Genomic DNA, 16,668 nt, shown 5'->3' with positions numbered 1-16,668 from the left:
CCTGCCCTCCCACCCGGGTCTAGAGGATGCCGGGCTTTGTAGTCCTCCTGCTGCCTTCTTTTCCTGAGCTTAAAAAAAAATGCCTTGATAAAACTACTAATCCCAGAAGGCACTGCGCGCGCCTCTTGGCTCGCGGGCGAAGTCCGGCCAGCAGGGTGGGGCTAGAGTGGGCGGGAGGAGGAGGACCATGGAGAGGAATTCGAATCCCAGGGATCTTGCCTCGTCCGGGAAAGAAGCCACCGCCGCGGGGTAGGTAGGAGGGTCTTCCCTCTTGGCAGTCCTGGGCCTGCCTTTCTTGTGGGGGGCGGGGGGCTCGCAGTGCCCGGCGCGAGCGCAGCCTTCTTTCCGCGGACCGGAGCCGCCTGGGCAGCCACGGTGACAGCTGTCTTGTTTCCCGTCGGTGTCAGGTGTGCTTGGGACTCAGGCGGCAGAGCCCACCCTGACACACCTGGGGGCCACACCTGGTGGAGGGCCCCCCCCCACACACACACCGTTCTGGCCTGGCCCAGCAGTGCCCGGCCCTCTGCCCACTCTGGTCCGCTGACACCCGAGACCAGCTCTGTTATAGAGGGCTGGCGCGGCGGGGCTGGCTTACGAGGAGTCCAACACCTAGAAAGAAAGATGTCGAGTGCGGGGTCTCTGGGTCTGTTGTTGTGTTTAGAGACCTGGCCAAGGAACCCTTCGTCGGGGGACTATCTGGGATGTCGAAGGGGACCGATGTGGCGGGCGGCGGAGAGGAGGGGGAGGGGAGGAGGTTAAGAAGGGAGGTGAATATGATCAACGTCCATCATCGACGTGTGTGAAAACGGCATCATGAAACCTAGTAAAACTTGAATAAAGGAAAGAAAAGAAACACCTTCCTCTGCCTCCTGTGGAATCGTGGAAAGTGTGTTATTCACCAGCTTCGATCCTGGGAGAAATAGCAAGGCACTAACATTCTCCCAATAAGAGATTCACAGAGAGAGAGGGAGAGGGAGAGAGGAGAGAGAGAGGAGAGAGAGAGGGGAGAAAGAGGAGAGAGAGGGGGGGGAGAGAGAGGGAGAGAGAGAGGAGAGAGAGAGAGAGAGGATGGCTTGGCTTTGATTCATTTGAATCATGAAGGAGAGAACCTGTATGGCAGAAACTTGCTCTTGACTTACGCTCTTGTTTTTATTACTTTGCTTTCTTACTTCCCCAAACCTCTACAGGAAGTCCTCTTTTGAACACAAACATTTTAGTTCTCACTAAACTAATTTGGATCTTAAACAACCTAATCACTGGAAGTCACCACGGTCTTGGCAGGTACAGACACATATATCTGGGCTCTTTGTAGACGGAGAAATGTTATTAGCTGTTAAATATATATTTAATATATAAATATATATTAATATGTTAATAATGAATAGATAGTTAATTTATATATAAATATTACACAATATTTTATATTAATTGCACAATATATATTAATAACAAATATATAAATAAATACATATATAACATATAAATATATACTATATATTTAACACCTCCTATTAGAACTCAACACCCCCCTTTATGAAAGAAAGTGTAATAAACTGGTTTAAAGTAAATACAAGTTATCCTTATATGCAGAAATAGTTAAAGGTGGTTATGTACCCAACCTTGCTTTCAGAAGCTTGCCACATTCTAAGTAATTTAGTTGTATCTAAGCTTTAAATCCTTAGTTACCTTTGGAACTGAATAATATACACTGTTTATAGTTGTTACTCCTTGCTGATCTCTGTTATCAATAGTTCAGCATTAACTATATATGTAGGGTAACTTCACTAATCTTAGAACTAAGTTGAGTATTTAAGACTGTGTCTTTGATGGAAGGTTCCATCTTTCTCTTGCTCTTCTCTATTTCAGATAGATTTGTGTCACAATTGAGCACCTACAAATTAGGTGCAAGGAGGTAAACAATGTTTACATAAATAGTACATGAAGAACTTAATGGCAAGGCATTATTTCTCTCAGGCAACAAGTATTTAGGAGTTTGATAGAACTTTTCATAAATGCTGACATAAATGTTTCAGTGAGTTCTTCCAGTAGTGACTGTATCTAAGGCCAATAAATATGGTCCAAAAAGGACATCAATCTAGCTATTGCGAGGCTGAGTTTAAACTCCAGTACCAAAAACAGGACTGTTGACCTTCTCCTTTAGATGATAGCATTTAATTTTATTGTATTACAAGGAAAAGCATTTTCATGGTATCGCATACAGTGTTTTAATAAAAAAAATGCACTTTTTTCCAGAAGCATTTGAGAGAACATCTCCATTCAAGGAGCTGACCCCCTCTGTGGACACAAAGAGTTCCCAACCTAGAGCTACACTATCCAACCTGAGACCCTTGAGACCGTGTGGTTAATGCATAATTAAAATGGGACTAATCTAAAATAATACGTGCTCTAAGTGTAAAACACACAGGACCTTAGAGGGTTAATATGAGGGAAAATATAAAGTGCTCATTAATTATTTGTTGTAAAATAAGTAAGCAACTCCGATGTATGAAGAATCGTTTCCCTTTTTATAGAATGTTCTCTGGTTTAAAAAGACATTTAAAAGGAGGATAACTAACAGGTTGAGAGATTTCCATGTATAATTCAGATATGATGCTTCAAGTTTTATAGCTCTCTTTGTCAGTCTTCACAAGAACACATAAGAGACAGGCAGCTTTTGTCCTATTTCACAGATTAAGAGGTTGAATTAAGAAAGTTTCCATTTTTTAAAATAATACCCCAAAAGTATCTGACTCAGAGAACAGTTAGAGTCTGAATTAGACTGAATGAGTCTCTATGTTTCAACTTTGCCTTTAGATTACATATGAAGACACTTTATTAAAACACCAAGTCATGAAGAAAACTTCCAAGAGGAGTAATGAGTTGAGAGTTTCTGATACCCAATTAAACTCTGTGGATTCTGAGAAGGATAAAAACAAGAGTCAAATAAACTTTGATCAGCTTCCTCTAGAAGTCACTTTAAAAATTTTCAGTCAACTGGACATTCAAAGTTTGTGCAGAGCTTCTGTAACTTGCAGGGAATGGAATGATACAATACAAAATAGTGATTCTATATGGAAGCCTCACTGCTTGTCTTTAAGGACTGTGTGTCAGCGAGAAATAGATGATGATCTACAAAGTGGTTACTCCTGGAGGGTAAGTTTCACCGTGGCAGTCTACCATGTTTCTGACAGTGTTTTGGTATTGGGTTTGAAACAACACCAACTTGCTTGGAAAAGTTAGAATTTCATATGCAGTACATCACAGAATGTGTTGAGCACATTAAGGAATGACTTAAAATTGAGTTACTGTTTTTTTTATCCTGCTAAACACAGCTTCTACACTATTTCCCATCAATCATATGACATTTTTTTAAGCCAGAAGGAAAGGCTACTTCTTCTCACTCAACCTAATCCAAAGTCTTCAATCTACACACACACACACACACACACACACACCACAAGTTTACAGTTTACTAACATATGTGTATAGATTGTAAATACTTAATTATTTTCTCAGCCTGTGAGTTGGCTGCTCTTCATTTGAACAACCTTACCAACCAACTACCTTGATCATGGTTTACCCCTTTTAGGTAACACTGCTGAGAAATTACCAGAAGAGCAAAGTGAAACATGAATGGCTAAGTGGCAGATACAGCAACATTTCCTCTTCCTTTAGTCTACCAGAGACAATCATGTACCCAATGGATGCAGATACATGGGGGGAAATTCTAGAAGCAGAGCTGGAAAGATAAGTGAAAATATCACACATAGTCTAAAACTAAAATGACTCATAAGCTGCTAAAGATGGTTTTTATTTGTTCATATTTTTCTCCAATTTAAAATTTTTTAACATTTAAAAGAGAACAAAGAAAACACCATTATAAAAGGAAAGATTTATTTCTATTTTGCACTTCAGTAAAAAAAATTCTAGTTTTACTGTACTGGGAAATCATGAAATGTTTATCTTAGAAACAATATACTAATAGAATGATTTAAAAATGTATTACTTTATATATTTGTGTTAGTATATGGCATTACTTTAAATGGCAGAGTTTAACATTTTCTGGTTAATGAAAATTCAAATACTTGAAATTGACTTAAATAAGATATCAGACTTATGAGAGAACTAAGTGAAAATAATAGCCATGTGTTTATTTAAACAAAAAGTAAATGTCCATTTCTACAATTTTAATGTTTTCCATTTCAGTGGAATCAAAGTGGATTATCACATAGTAAAACTATTGTTAAGTGTTATAACTGAGACTTTTTAGAAATTAATCTGATTTTAGAGTTAAAGCTCATCAGATTAAAATTTCCACTTCTTCCCTACAAACCTGACACTAGAGTATGGAAACTGCCATACAATGTGTTTATCTCAGGGGGACTTTCTGACATCTTCAGAGCATCATCCAATGAAGTCTTCATAGACATCAAAACAAAGGGCTTTTCTTTGTTTATTTCTCCACATTTAAAAGAAAAAGAAATTATTCTAGAGAACCCTTAACACTTGACTTTGTTAAAGTTGATGACTCTCTGGGTATCTAAAAGAGTTTTTCCAGGGAACTGAAAGCTTTTATTTATTTTATAAAAACAGATAAATCTATCCTCTACCAGACTGTTCATTCTGAATCTGGTCAACACCATAGTAAAAAGTATCTATAAAATATTTTAGTTAGGATGGGGTTTTCTTCCTACAAATATGTGCTGTAGCACAAAACATGAGTCCGAGCAAGACATATTTAACAAGCAATTATCAGAAAGATATCCTCTGTCTACAAATTCCCTTTGCTGGATCAAACAAACAATGATTCTTACCTATCTTCTTAGGATTGGAAGAAAACTTGAAAAGTCCAGTAGTTCATTTCCCCTACCTTACTGAGTCACCATAAGAATTTCACAATCTAAAGGGATAGCAGTGACCATTTTGTACTTTCTCCATGTCCAATCAAGAAACAGTTCTTACTGATTTTATTACCTAATATCAAAAAGTAATACAATCCATCTCTATCTTTATCTGTGCTACATTACTGAACTCTGACCCTTATATTGAGGTTATGATTACTACAGTAACTTGTCAACAGTATACTCTTTCTTTCTTTACCTTTTTTTTTCTTTTTGTCAGTCGTGGGTCTTGAAATCTGGGCTTGGGCGCTGTCCCTCAGCTCTTCAGCTCAAGGATAGCATTCTACCACTTGAGCCATAGCACCACTTCTGGTTTTCTGGTGGTTAATTGGAGATAAGAGTCTCACAGAATTTCTTGCCTGGGCTGGCTTTGAACTGTGATCCTCAGATCTCAGCCTCCTGAGTTGTTAGTACTACAGGCATGAGCCACTGGCACGCAAACTAACAAGTCCCCTAACTTAAACTCCTAAATTAATTCAAGTAGAGATCAAAGCCAGTAAGTTTATTTTTCTTTCTGTTATTATCATTGTTGTTATTGAGTAATTGTACAAAGAGATGACAATTCCTTAAGTCACGTGATTAGTACAGTGCTTCTTGGTCAGTGTCACCACTTCCTTCCTTCTTCCCCATTGCCCCTTCTCATCCTTACCCTCAAGTTACATAAATGTACATGGAATGTAATAACTACCTTTGCCAATAAGGTTTATTTTACTTCATTTTTATTGCCAAGGTGATATACGGAGGGGTTTGCCAGTAAGGTTTTCAATGATGTTGTCTTGCCTACATCTATGCCTCTTCTCTCACACCTGCCCCATCCTGTAACTTCCAGTTCCATGCACATTCGCTCACACCTCAGCCTTGAAACAGGTTGTTTGGTATACCTGAAATGTTCTTCCCCCTACCCAACAGTGACTCTTCTTAGCAAAACCTTTTTCAAAACTCAGCATCTTGGCCTGGAAACCATTCCTAGCATGACCGTTCTGAATTAAATAGCCCTTTTTATGATTCCCAAACTTCTTTGTTTATGGAACTCTCAAAGCTTATATACTGTAGTGAAGTGTCTGCAGTATTTGTCTTTTATCCCTTCAGACTGTGAAATTATTAATGGCAAGGACCATTTTTTAAATTTATTTTTGTGTTCATAAACCTAGTACTTAGTAGATGTTCCATAATGACTCATTAAATTATTTTTATTATTTATATTTAATCATAGTCAGAATGGATAATTAAATTTACATGATTGTAAATAAAATATATTATAGTAACAGATTCACTGTATGTTAATAGATAAGATTTATTAAATGTAATGTGTATTAAGATATGTGAGATGTTCGATCTTAATGTTAATATCTGTGCAATTGTCATAGTTTTCTTTTAAGGATATAAGCATAAAATAGGAAAGTAGATGTATTTTGTTATATATTTAAATAAATTCTTGAAAATCAATTCAGTCTCAAAAATAACATTATTTTACATTATTGATTCACCCCCAGTCAGAATTATTATGTTTGCAAGTTAGGGGAATAAACTGTAGTTTGTTTTTTTGTACTATTATGTTAAAATGATTCTTTCTATAACATAAGCTATGACCACAGTCTAAGGAAGATTTGCAGCTTACTGATGATTTGTAAGGTGTAGGCTTAAAATGAACCCTATATTTATCAGACCAAACCACTAGGTCCGTGAATGTGAATGGGTGGAGCTGAATGGAGGAAGGCATGTTCTTGCTTAGATAAAATACTGTAGTAAACATACATGGCATATAAAAGAAGCAGGATTACTGGGAAAGAGTAATAAACAATTGCCAGTGTTTTTAAATTTTTAATCGGTTAAAGATTTAGAGTTTAAAACTAAGTTTATAATTTTCCAGTTGCCTATAGCTCAAGCTTATAATCCTAGCTGCTCAAGAGGCTGAAATTTGAGGATCAAAGTTCAAAGACAGCCCAGGTAGGAAATTCCATGAGACTTGTATCTCTAATTAACCACCAAAAAGCCAGAAGTGGAGCTGTGGTTCAAGTAGCAGAGCATAAGCCTTAAACACAAAAGCTCAGAGACTGTGCCCAGGCCCAGAGTTCAAACCCTAGGACTGGTACAAAAATTACAGCAAAAATAATTGGTGAATACAACTTCAGTTTTATTCTGCACAATAAAATAATACTGGAAAAGGAAGACAATAGAAGTAGAAAGAAGAACAGACTAAATGAGACTAAAAGTAACAAAAGGGGCTGGGAAGGTGGCTCAGTGGTAGAGTGCTTGCCTTGCATGCCTGAGACCCTGGGTTCGATTCCTCAGCACCACATAAGCAAAAAAAAAAAAAAGCCGGAAGTGGCGCTGTGACTCAGGTGGTAGAGTGCTAGCCTTGAGCTGAAGAGCTGAGGGACAGCGCCCAGGCCCAGAGTTCAGGCCCCACGACCGGATAAAATAAATAAAAGTAACAAAAGAAAGCTAGAAATGCAAGTCCAGTTATAATTAAAAACCTTTGTATGCATATTCAGTAATGCCATAAATAAAAGATACTTTTTTTAGTACACCCATTCTGAACTTTCCAATACATCCTGGTTCTTGCCTAGTTGGGTCAGGATGAATAATAGTGTAAGAAAAAACCATAGAGTTTTATAAACAATACTAATTCTACTGTGCAATCATAAATACTAACTTGTCAAGGAAAGTTTTTTTTAATAATCATTTTCTTCTGAAGCAATGAGTCTTTTGGGCCCTGTAGAGAAGCAGTGAGCTGCCTCTTCCTGCTTGCTCATTTCAATTTAGTGTTAATGGGACAAAAGTATACAGTCCAGTTCATCACACAGTGAAAGCCTGGTAGAAAATACGTATGATTCTTTTTGTTGTTGTTTAAAAACTAAAAAGCATTCTAAAAACATTTTGAAAACCCTTCAGCTTTTTGGTGATCTTTTGAGTAAACTGGGCAGTTTCCTTATTCTCAATGGTTAGTTTTAAAACTGATTTTTATGATAGTTGGTATATTTATTCATCTTTTTTTCTTTCTCAGACGCCTGTTATTATATGTATATTTTAATTTACTTTGAAGAATTTTAGACACATACAAAAGCTATAAGGATAATGCTATAATCACCTACTGATCATTAATGTCTGCCATGTTTTCTTTATCCTTGTTTATAGTAAGCCTTGAAACCTTCACACTGTTGCTAGAGAATATTTTGGTTAGACAAGGGTTGGGGGAAGAGGGTGTCCTGTACATTCTAGAATCGTTGGCATTATCCCTGCCAATGGCACATACTCCCAAGACAGTGTGTCTGCAGACATTGCCAAAGTCCCCTCAGTGGGAGATGTCACTCTTCTTAAGAACCTATGGTTTAAATTACATTAGAACAAAACTACACCACCATCTACACATGTCATTGAAGTGAAGCATTTCAAAGGCGATTTACAAACCTCATGGCATTTGTCCCTAAATCTTGTAACATATTCCTTACGCACACGCACGCGTGAACACACACACACACACACACACATTTTATATAATCACATCATAAACAAAAGAGGTGAAGGGAAGGTAAATATGAGCAAAGTACTTTATACACATTTGTAAAATAAGGTAATGAAACTCGTTTATAAAAAAAGAAAAAAGGAGGGATAGCTGGGCACTGGTGGCTCACGCCTGTAATCCTAGCTGCTCAGGAGGCTGAGATCTGAAGATTACAATTCAAAGCCAACCCATGAGACTCTTATCTCTAATAAACTACTAAAAAGCTAGAAGTGGAGCTGTGGCTCAAGTGCTAGAGCAGTAGCCTTGAGCAAAAAAGCTCAGAGAAAATGCCCAGGTCTAGAGTTCAAACCCCAGGACAACATATGAATGTATGGAAATATGACAATGAAATCTCTTTGTACAATGCATATATACTAATAAAAAAGTGTAACTTTCACACAGCAATCATACCATCTAATAACTAGCCAAAATCAAATTTTCTTCATCTGGTCACAGAAAAGTATATTTTCATGCTTCTGAATACATACCAATCTGCTTATGAAAAAATGGTCATCTTACCTGACCTATGTAACTGTAAGGACTTTATCACCTTTATAATAACAATTTTAAGAAGAAATGGCAATATTATTTCCCCAATGATTATAATAAATTTTCAAACATTCAGTAAAGGCAAAATAACTATTCCATTAGATATTTAATTTGTATTTATCCTGCTATAAGTAAGGCATATATGTTTAAGAAAAACATGATATTTTGGTGTGTGTCAACCTACTTTTTCTTATTTTTTGAGTGTTTTTTTAGAATAAGGAGGATAGCCCTCTGCGACATGTCACAGTAATATTTCTCCTACCTTGTCACTTATTTTTTTATTTTGTGTAGGGTGGTTTTTTTACAAAGTTTATTTTTATAAATGCTATTGTACCTGTGCATTGGGTGTTGTTTTCCCTACAATAAAACTCTAAAAAGTTTTCTCCTAGTACTTAGATGGCTTATTTTTTCCATCTAAGTTTTTTCTAGAGTATGGTGTATGTTAAGGATTCATAGTTGTCTTTTGTAAATGGCTGCACACTTGTCCTAATGCATTTATTAATGAGTTGTCTTCTTCCATGATCTAAGATAGCACTTTTTTCTACTTGGTTCCCTTCTGAACTTCCAACTATGTTCCAGATTTTGTATCTATTCGTGACATGTTACAGAGACTTATTATGCAGTGGGATTTAATAAGTTTTCTCTCTTCATTAATCTTTTTTTCCATGTTTTCTTATACGTGCATATGTATGTATTTTCCATGTAAACTTTGGAATTCATTTGTCTAGTTCCAATAGAATAATTGCTATAATTTTATTAGACCACCATTAAGTTAGAGATAATTTATGTTTTTATAATGTTAGGTTATCCAACACCAAGAAATATTCCTGTGTATTTTCAGGAGTATTTTCCTCATATATACATATATATATATAATTTTCCTCATACAGATTTTATATACATGTCAAATTTATTTCTAAGTGTCTTATCCTTTTTTTAATTGGAATCTCCTCTTCCTCTACCTTTTAATTGGTTATAAATTACACATACACAACTGATTTCTATATCTTAATTTTGTGTTTTGCTAACTTACTGCTAACTTAACTCATGTAAATGTTATCATTTATCAAATTGTTTTTAATATACTGTAATACCTGAAAATAGAATTTTTCTTCTTTTTCAATCCATGTACCTCTATTTTTTTCCTTGAATGAATACACTGACAAAAGCCACCAGTACTATGGTTAATAGCAATGGGAATAGGAGAGACATCTCTGCCTTGTTCCTTACCTTAGTATGAAAGCTTCTAGTGTTATCCATGGTAATATTTTCTCTCTCTTTCTCTCTCTCTCTGTCTCTCTCTCGCTCTTTCACATATGCACACACATATATATACACACACATACACATTCAGATACACACCCTGCTCCATCCTCTCTAATCTCTCTCCTTGACTGACTCCTATACATACATGGGTATATGTATTGTGTAAGTATATATGTATGCTCATAATAAAATACTATCTATTAACTTTTATTGTGGCTAATTCTTTAATTAGGAATAGATACTGTATTTTATATGGAGACTTTTTGTTGGCTGTGATTTAAGTTATTCATATCTCATTGGAGAATTTTAAAGAACTTCACAAATACTACATTATTACTCTATACTATGTGCCATAAAATTGTGTCTTAGTTGAGACAATGCAGGTACATGTTTTCTCAGATCCAGAGAATCAATAATATTAAACATGGTTGAAAAACTTGATAAACAGGAGCTAGGAAGGTGGCTCAGTGGTAGAGTGCTTGCCTTGCATGCCTGAGACCCTGGGTTCGATTCCTCAGCACCACATAAGCAAAAAGAAAAAAGCCGGAAGTGGTGCTGTGGCTCAAGTGGTAGAGCGCTAGCCTTGAGCTGAAGAGCTGAGGGACAGCGCCCAGGCCCAGAGTTCAGGCCCCACAACCGGACCCAAAAAATAAAAAATAAAATAAAAACTTGATAAACATTCTCAAAACTGTCCTTATAATGACAATATTTTCCTTTAATTAAGTACTTTTGGTGTGGCCACCGTCAATCTTGGAAGGTATGTTTTGCCATTATTATTTTAAAGGTACAGAAACGGAGTAACTCAGCTAAGTGAAACTCACTTGAGTATGAAGAAACCCCAGAGGGCTGGCTCCATTGACCACCATCTGGTAAATGCCAATCCGCTACCAGCAGAGGGCGCAATATTTCTATGAAAACCCAGCAAGTGCTTGGTTGAGGCAGGGAGTTCCTCAATGCAGCCATGTTTGCCGAAAGAAAACCTCAGATGTTAGAATTTGTCTGAATAACAGGACTAATCCTGTTATCACAGATGGCATGGCTAGGTGAATGGGTCCTCCCCCAAAAAACTAGTAATCTGTAGTGCTAGAAAGTTAAGATGTCAAGGAATTTAAGATGGAATCTGACACAGAATTCTTGTCCCATTCGCCTTCAGTCCTGGCCTGTTCACCCCACAGGTACCTTCTTTGGTTTGCAAAAGCACAATTAACAGCACTTAAACTCAGCTTTTGTACTTTTTGTTCAAATATAAGCATTCAAGTCTTTATTCTGTGCAGATGTTTTAAATAGTTATTTAATATTTCATGGTTTGTTCCCTAACTCTTCAACCTGATGTTTCAATTCTTCAGCTCTGTAAAGTTGGATCCTGTGAATGTATTTCACATGAGTGGGTGTGAGCCCTAAGGTTGATCTAGAGGTTTAGAATCAAACTTTTATTGGTAGAGTTTCTTGATTTTTAAAAATTATTTTTAAGTACGTGTACAAAGAAGTTGCCATTTAGCAAAGCAGTTTATGAGGACAATGCATCTCGATCAATGTCACCACTTAAAACATTTTCTCCCATCCTTCCCATCCCACCCTTCCCCTAGTCTTCTTAAATTTTTAGATATAGATTGAATTCTTAACTGCACTCTTCCCCTCTTCATTCATCTGTCCCTCTCCCCTTGTCCCCACCCCACATCATTTCCTGGTGTTTATTTTGTTGAACTGACCTGGCATTTCTAAGGAATTACACTATTTGTGATTCTCTTGAATCTATCATATTTTCGTAAATACATTTTAACACACTTTCATACCACCCAATGTATTTATTTATATGTTTATAAGGTAATTATAGCTTTCACATATGAGGGAACACATGCAACCTGCTTTAACAATATTTAAGTATAGAGAAATTTCTCTTTTTTGGGGGGACAGGGGTCCGGTTGTTGGGCCTGAACTTTGGGCCTGGACGCTGTCCCTCAGCTCTTTAGCTTAGGGCTAGTGCTCTACCACTTGAGCCACAGCACCAAGCTTCCGGCTTTTTTCTTTTTGCTTATGTGGTGCTGAGGAATCGAACCCAGGGCCTCAGGCATGCAAGGCAAGCGCTCTACCACTGAGCCACCTTTGCAGCCCCCAGAACTTCCTCTTTTTTTTTTTTTTTTTACCAACATTGTGTTTAAATTCTGGTCTTTTACATGAAAAGACAGTTTAAGATCAGATAAGAGTAAAACATTTTGAAAATTATATTTTTATTCTTTTCTCTCAAATTTACCTAGGTAAAAAAGAATAAAACAGGAGAAGCCTTAGGGAATTAAGCAAGGTAATCAAAATTCATATGCATGATTCCATTTCATATAGAAATAAGCCTGCTGCATGCAAAATTTGAATTTCATCTCTTAGATTTCATGCCTTAAACTCTCTCTTTCTCTTACACCCCCACACACAATCCACATATCAAAATGGATAAAAAAACTGTGCCCAAATACAATTATATAATTATATAATTATATATCTATGTGACTTTTTTCTACTTTCCTGATCCTGTCTAAAGTAGTGTATTTGTGAATCAGAAGTCATCACTAAGATTAGTTTGTACAGATAATAATAATAGCAACTCTGAGTTGAATACTTACTATATAAAAGTACCTTCCAATAACTCATGAGGAATTCCATTCCTGTAACTGCCCTTGATTAGTCATATGAGTAAATTATTTGTGCCTGGGGTTTCAGCTGTAAAATGAAGATAAATATCTATCTCATATTTATTTACATATCTATCTAGATATAGATAATGAGGATTAGCCATCATACCCCACCCCTACATGACACATCTTACATGCCTTTGCTTTTATTATTTTAGTACATAAAAACATAAAAATTGTATGTTACTGGGGTTAACATAATGTCTTAATACATGCTTTACATGATTTAAACATGTAAAGACATTTTAATATGTGTTCTAACAAATTTTTGTTCTAATACATTTTTAACATGTTGTAATATATTGTGCAATGTTTCAATCAGGTTAAATATATTTATCTCCCCAAGCATTTACCATTTCCTTATGGTGAAACTTTCAAAGTACTTTCTCTCAGCTTTTTAAAACATAGGTTGTTATTATCTAGGATCATCCCATATCTCATTTTGAGTTAACTTTTGCATAATTTCTGAAATAAGGGACCTTTTTTTTTTGCCTGTGGCTTTCTGATTGTTTATGAGCAAGACCGATGCTGATATTAAAGAGACACTTGAGAGATGAGTTCACAGATGCTGGCAGTTCAAGCCATCTCCAGGAAGCTCCACTAGAGGACCTGAGGGTTGTTACTTAACCCAGAGCTGGCACTTACTAACTCATGTGGCCTGACAGTCCTATTTCTTTTTAAATAATGGGAGCTTATGTTTCCAGACTTTTCATTCCATACACACTTGGTGATTTTAGTTTGATTTTAACAAGTTTCAACATTTGGATTTTATGTAGCTCTTAGCCTTTTGTCGCCTCTATTTTTATTTTCTATATTTGCTCCAGCTTATTTTAGCTTTGTCATGATTTTCCCAATCTAAATTTGGGGGCCTGAAATTTTTACTTTTTATCTTGTCTGTCCTTGAGTTTATGAGGTATACTTTTTATCTTTTTTATTTCTTTTTATTTAGCCTGAATTTTAATTCTTTTTAACTTTAATTCATTAAATTTTAATTCATTTTCATTTTAATCTGAATTTTCTTAACTTTTTTGTTGTTGTCCTTCTAATATTCTTCTATACCAAATCTGGTTCTTTAATTTCTAAGTCTTTTTAACTTGGTTCTTCTTAGTTGATGTTCCTTTTTTTAAAATTCTTTTAATTTAAATTCTTATTCATAGAGTGCTTGTGTGTGAGAGAGAGAGCCTGGGACTCACATGTTTTCCTCTTGAAATGTGTTTTCTTTTTATCCACAATTTCTTTTCTTTTCTTTCTTTTTTCTTTTCTTTTTAATTGGTCATGGGACTTGAACTCAGCCTGGGTGCTGTTTCTCAGCTCTTCAACTCAAGACAAGCACTCTACCACTTGAGCCATAGCGCCACTTCTGGTTTTCTGGTGGTTAATTGGAGATAAGAATCTCACAGACTTTGCTACCAAGTCTGGCTTTGAACCATGGTACTCAGATCACAGTCTCCTGAGTAGCTAGGATTACAGGCGTGAGCCACCAATGCCCAGCCACAATTTCTTTGTAAATGCCTCTTCCTCCCCCTTCCTCCTCCTCCTTCCCTCCCTCTCCTTCCTCCCCTTCCTTCTCAAGCAATAATGGTAGGTAGGGTTTACAGATTCAGAAGTAACATGGCTGTGGTGCTGTCCACACTACACACAGGAATCTTTCTTCTATCATCTCTGCACTTAGTTTTCTGATCTGCTAAGCAAACCATCTCTCTTCTAAATTCAGTGGTTTTCTCCAAAAAGTATATTAACTGGTTGTACCAGGTACTCAGGGGTGACAGCCCCTTCCCATAGGTCTAAGTTTCCTGGACAGTGTATTGAAATGGTACTGAAATGTCTATTTGCCACCTTTTCTAAACCCTGACACCTCTGATATATTTAACTAGTCTGCGTGACAGGTAGAGATTTAGGCAGTTTTCCTCAATGCAGTAAACCATGTAGCCCACAAAACATCCAACATCCATTATACATTCAAACTTTGCTCCCCATCTTCCCCTTCTCATCAATTTCAATGCTCACTTGGACTGCCACCAGGCCCATCCCAGCTCAACTTTGAATGCTACCAGTTTCCATATAGCAACTCATGGGATCTTTTAAAGTATTGTATTATAAACCCCATCAACAACTTTCCATTGTGCCTCAAACAAATCAGATCCTTGCCCCACCTGTCTCCTTTGCCCCTCCTCTCCTCCTTCCTCACACTCATCCTTTTTAACAGGTCAAGTTCTCTCCTCAGAGCCTGCTTCTAGAGTCCTTGTTCCTCTGTTCTTCACAATAAAGGTTCTTTCTCATGTCTTAAATACAGTATTCAGCCACTCTGGTTTGCCAGGAACTATCAGGATTCCAGGGAGTTGGGACATTCAGATTTAAAACCAAAAAAGTCCTGACAATTGGATGGAGTTGAGCAGCTGTAGCTTAAGAATCATTTCCTCAGCAAGACTTTGCTTGCTTTCTGCTGTGTCCAAAGCAGATTTCCAACCAAAGCCTTCACTGTTCCTCATTTCAGCATCCTGTTTCCTTCCTAGGAAGGGCTTAACTATACTCACAATTATGTCAATCTACATGGGTTTTATTTGTTTTCTCTGTCTCCCTCTGTGCTGTGTGTCATGGGTGCCATCATGCCTATCTTATAGTATACTCCATCATAACTCCATTGGCTAGCACTGAGCCCGGAAAGGACAGGAGTGTTCTTAAACACTCAGGCTTGCTCATATGAGGAAAACTACAGTGCTTAACCTCTAAATAAACTTCCATAGAATGAGGCAATCCAATTCATCTCAAGCTTATTTCTATGTGCTTTTAATTGGACCTGTTTTCTATTACCAAAACAAATCCTTTTATAGCTGGATGCCTGCAGCTCATATCTGTAATCCTAGCTACTCAGAAGGCTGAGATCTGAGGATCACAGCTCCAAACCAGCCTGGATAAGAAAGCCTGTGATGTTGGGAGCCGACAGTAAAGTTTAAAGATCATCTTGACCCCAGTGCTCAACTTGGGGCACATACATGAAACTGGCTTACTTAAAAAACACCGGGTGCCCGAGATTGCTTTGCTAAGTCTGCAGAGTTTGTATACTTTCTACCAGTTGGCCTTGTCTTGTTTTTACTACACTCTGTTTTTACTGAAATTTTCCCTGTTTTTCTGGACTATTGTAACCTTATGTTACCTCTTGACTTCTAATAGTATATATTAGGGAAAGTTAAAAATAAACGGTGCTACAGTCTTGAGCTGCAGACCTCCCGACCCCATCCTTTGTCTTATGTCTTTATTTTTCCGCATCCTCACCCCCTAATTCAGGATCCCCTTTTGTTGATGGCAGGCTCCTGCACTATGAGATTCTTATCTCCACTAAACTGCAAAAAAAGAGCCAGAAGAGGAGTAGTGGCTCAAGTGGTAGAGCACTAGCCTTGAGCACAAAAGCTCAGGGACAGTGTCCAGACCCAGAGTTCAAATTTCAGGAACAGATTAAAAAAAAAAAAAAGGAATGAAGTAAGGAAGGGAGGGAGGGAGGGAGGGAGGGAGGAAGGAAGGAAGGAAGGAAGGAAGGAAAGGAAGGAAGAAAGAAAGAAAGAAAGAAAGAAAGAAAGAAAGAAAGAAAGAAAGAAAGAAAGAAAGAAAGAAAGAAAAGTCCTTTTAGGATGTGAGTTGAGTGTGTGGCTTTTCTTTGTTCTCTCTTTGTATTCCCCTCACAATATTGAGTCTCTGGAAAGCCATTCAATTTCTTAAACACAGAAGTACATAAGTTCCAAAAGTGCCCAGGAGCCAAGATAGTAGAAGA

At 37.1% G+C, this 16,668-nt stretch overlaps 1 protein-coding gene across 2 annotated transcripts; it reads left to right on the top strand.

Moving 5' to 3' along the window:
• Window positions 1–174: 174 nt before the first annotated feature.
• On the top strand, window positions 175–3,874 carry Fbxo48 (F-box protein 48). 2 transcript variants are annotated; one of them, XM_013022507.1, is made up of 4 exons: window positions 175–249; window positions 1,188–1,281; window positions 2,815–3,153; window positions 3,590–3,874. In XM_013022507.1, the coding sequence occupies exons 3-4, from the start codon at window positions 2,851–2,853 to the stop codon at window positions 3,749–3,751; spliced, it is 465 nt and encodes a 154-aa protein (XP_012877961.1). In that variant the 5' UTR covers window positions 175–249; window positions 1,188–1,281; window positions 2,815–2,850; the 3' UTR covers window positions 3,752–3,874. The 2 variants fall into 2 exon arrangements, with proteins under 2 accessions (XP_012877961.1, XP_012877962.1); XM_013022508.1 differs by lacking the exon at window positions 1,188–1,281 and having other exon boundaries at window positions 179–249.
• The last annotated feature ends 12,794 nt before the right edge of the window (window positions 3,875–16,668 follow it).

The sequence above is a fragment of the Dipodomys ordii genome, unplaced genomic scaffold, assembly GCF_000151885.1.
Source record: "Dipodomys ordii isolate 6190 unplaced genomic scaffold, Dord_2.0 Scaffold63, whole genome shotgun sequence".
NCBI classification, from domain to species: Eukaryota; Metazoa; Chordata; class Mammalia; order Rodentia; family Heteromyidae; genus Dipodomys; species Dipodomys ordii.
The sequence above is the reverse complement of the archived record's forward strand: the minus strand, read 5'-3'. Positions and strand labels throughout refer to the sequence as shown.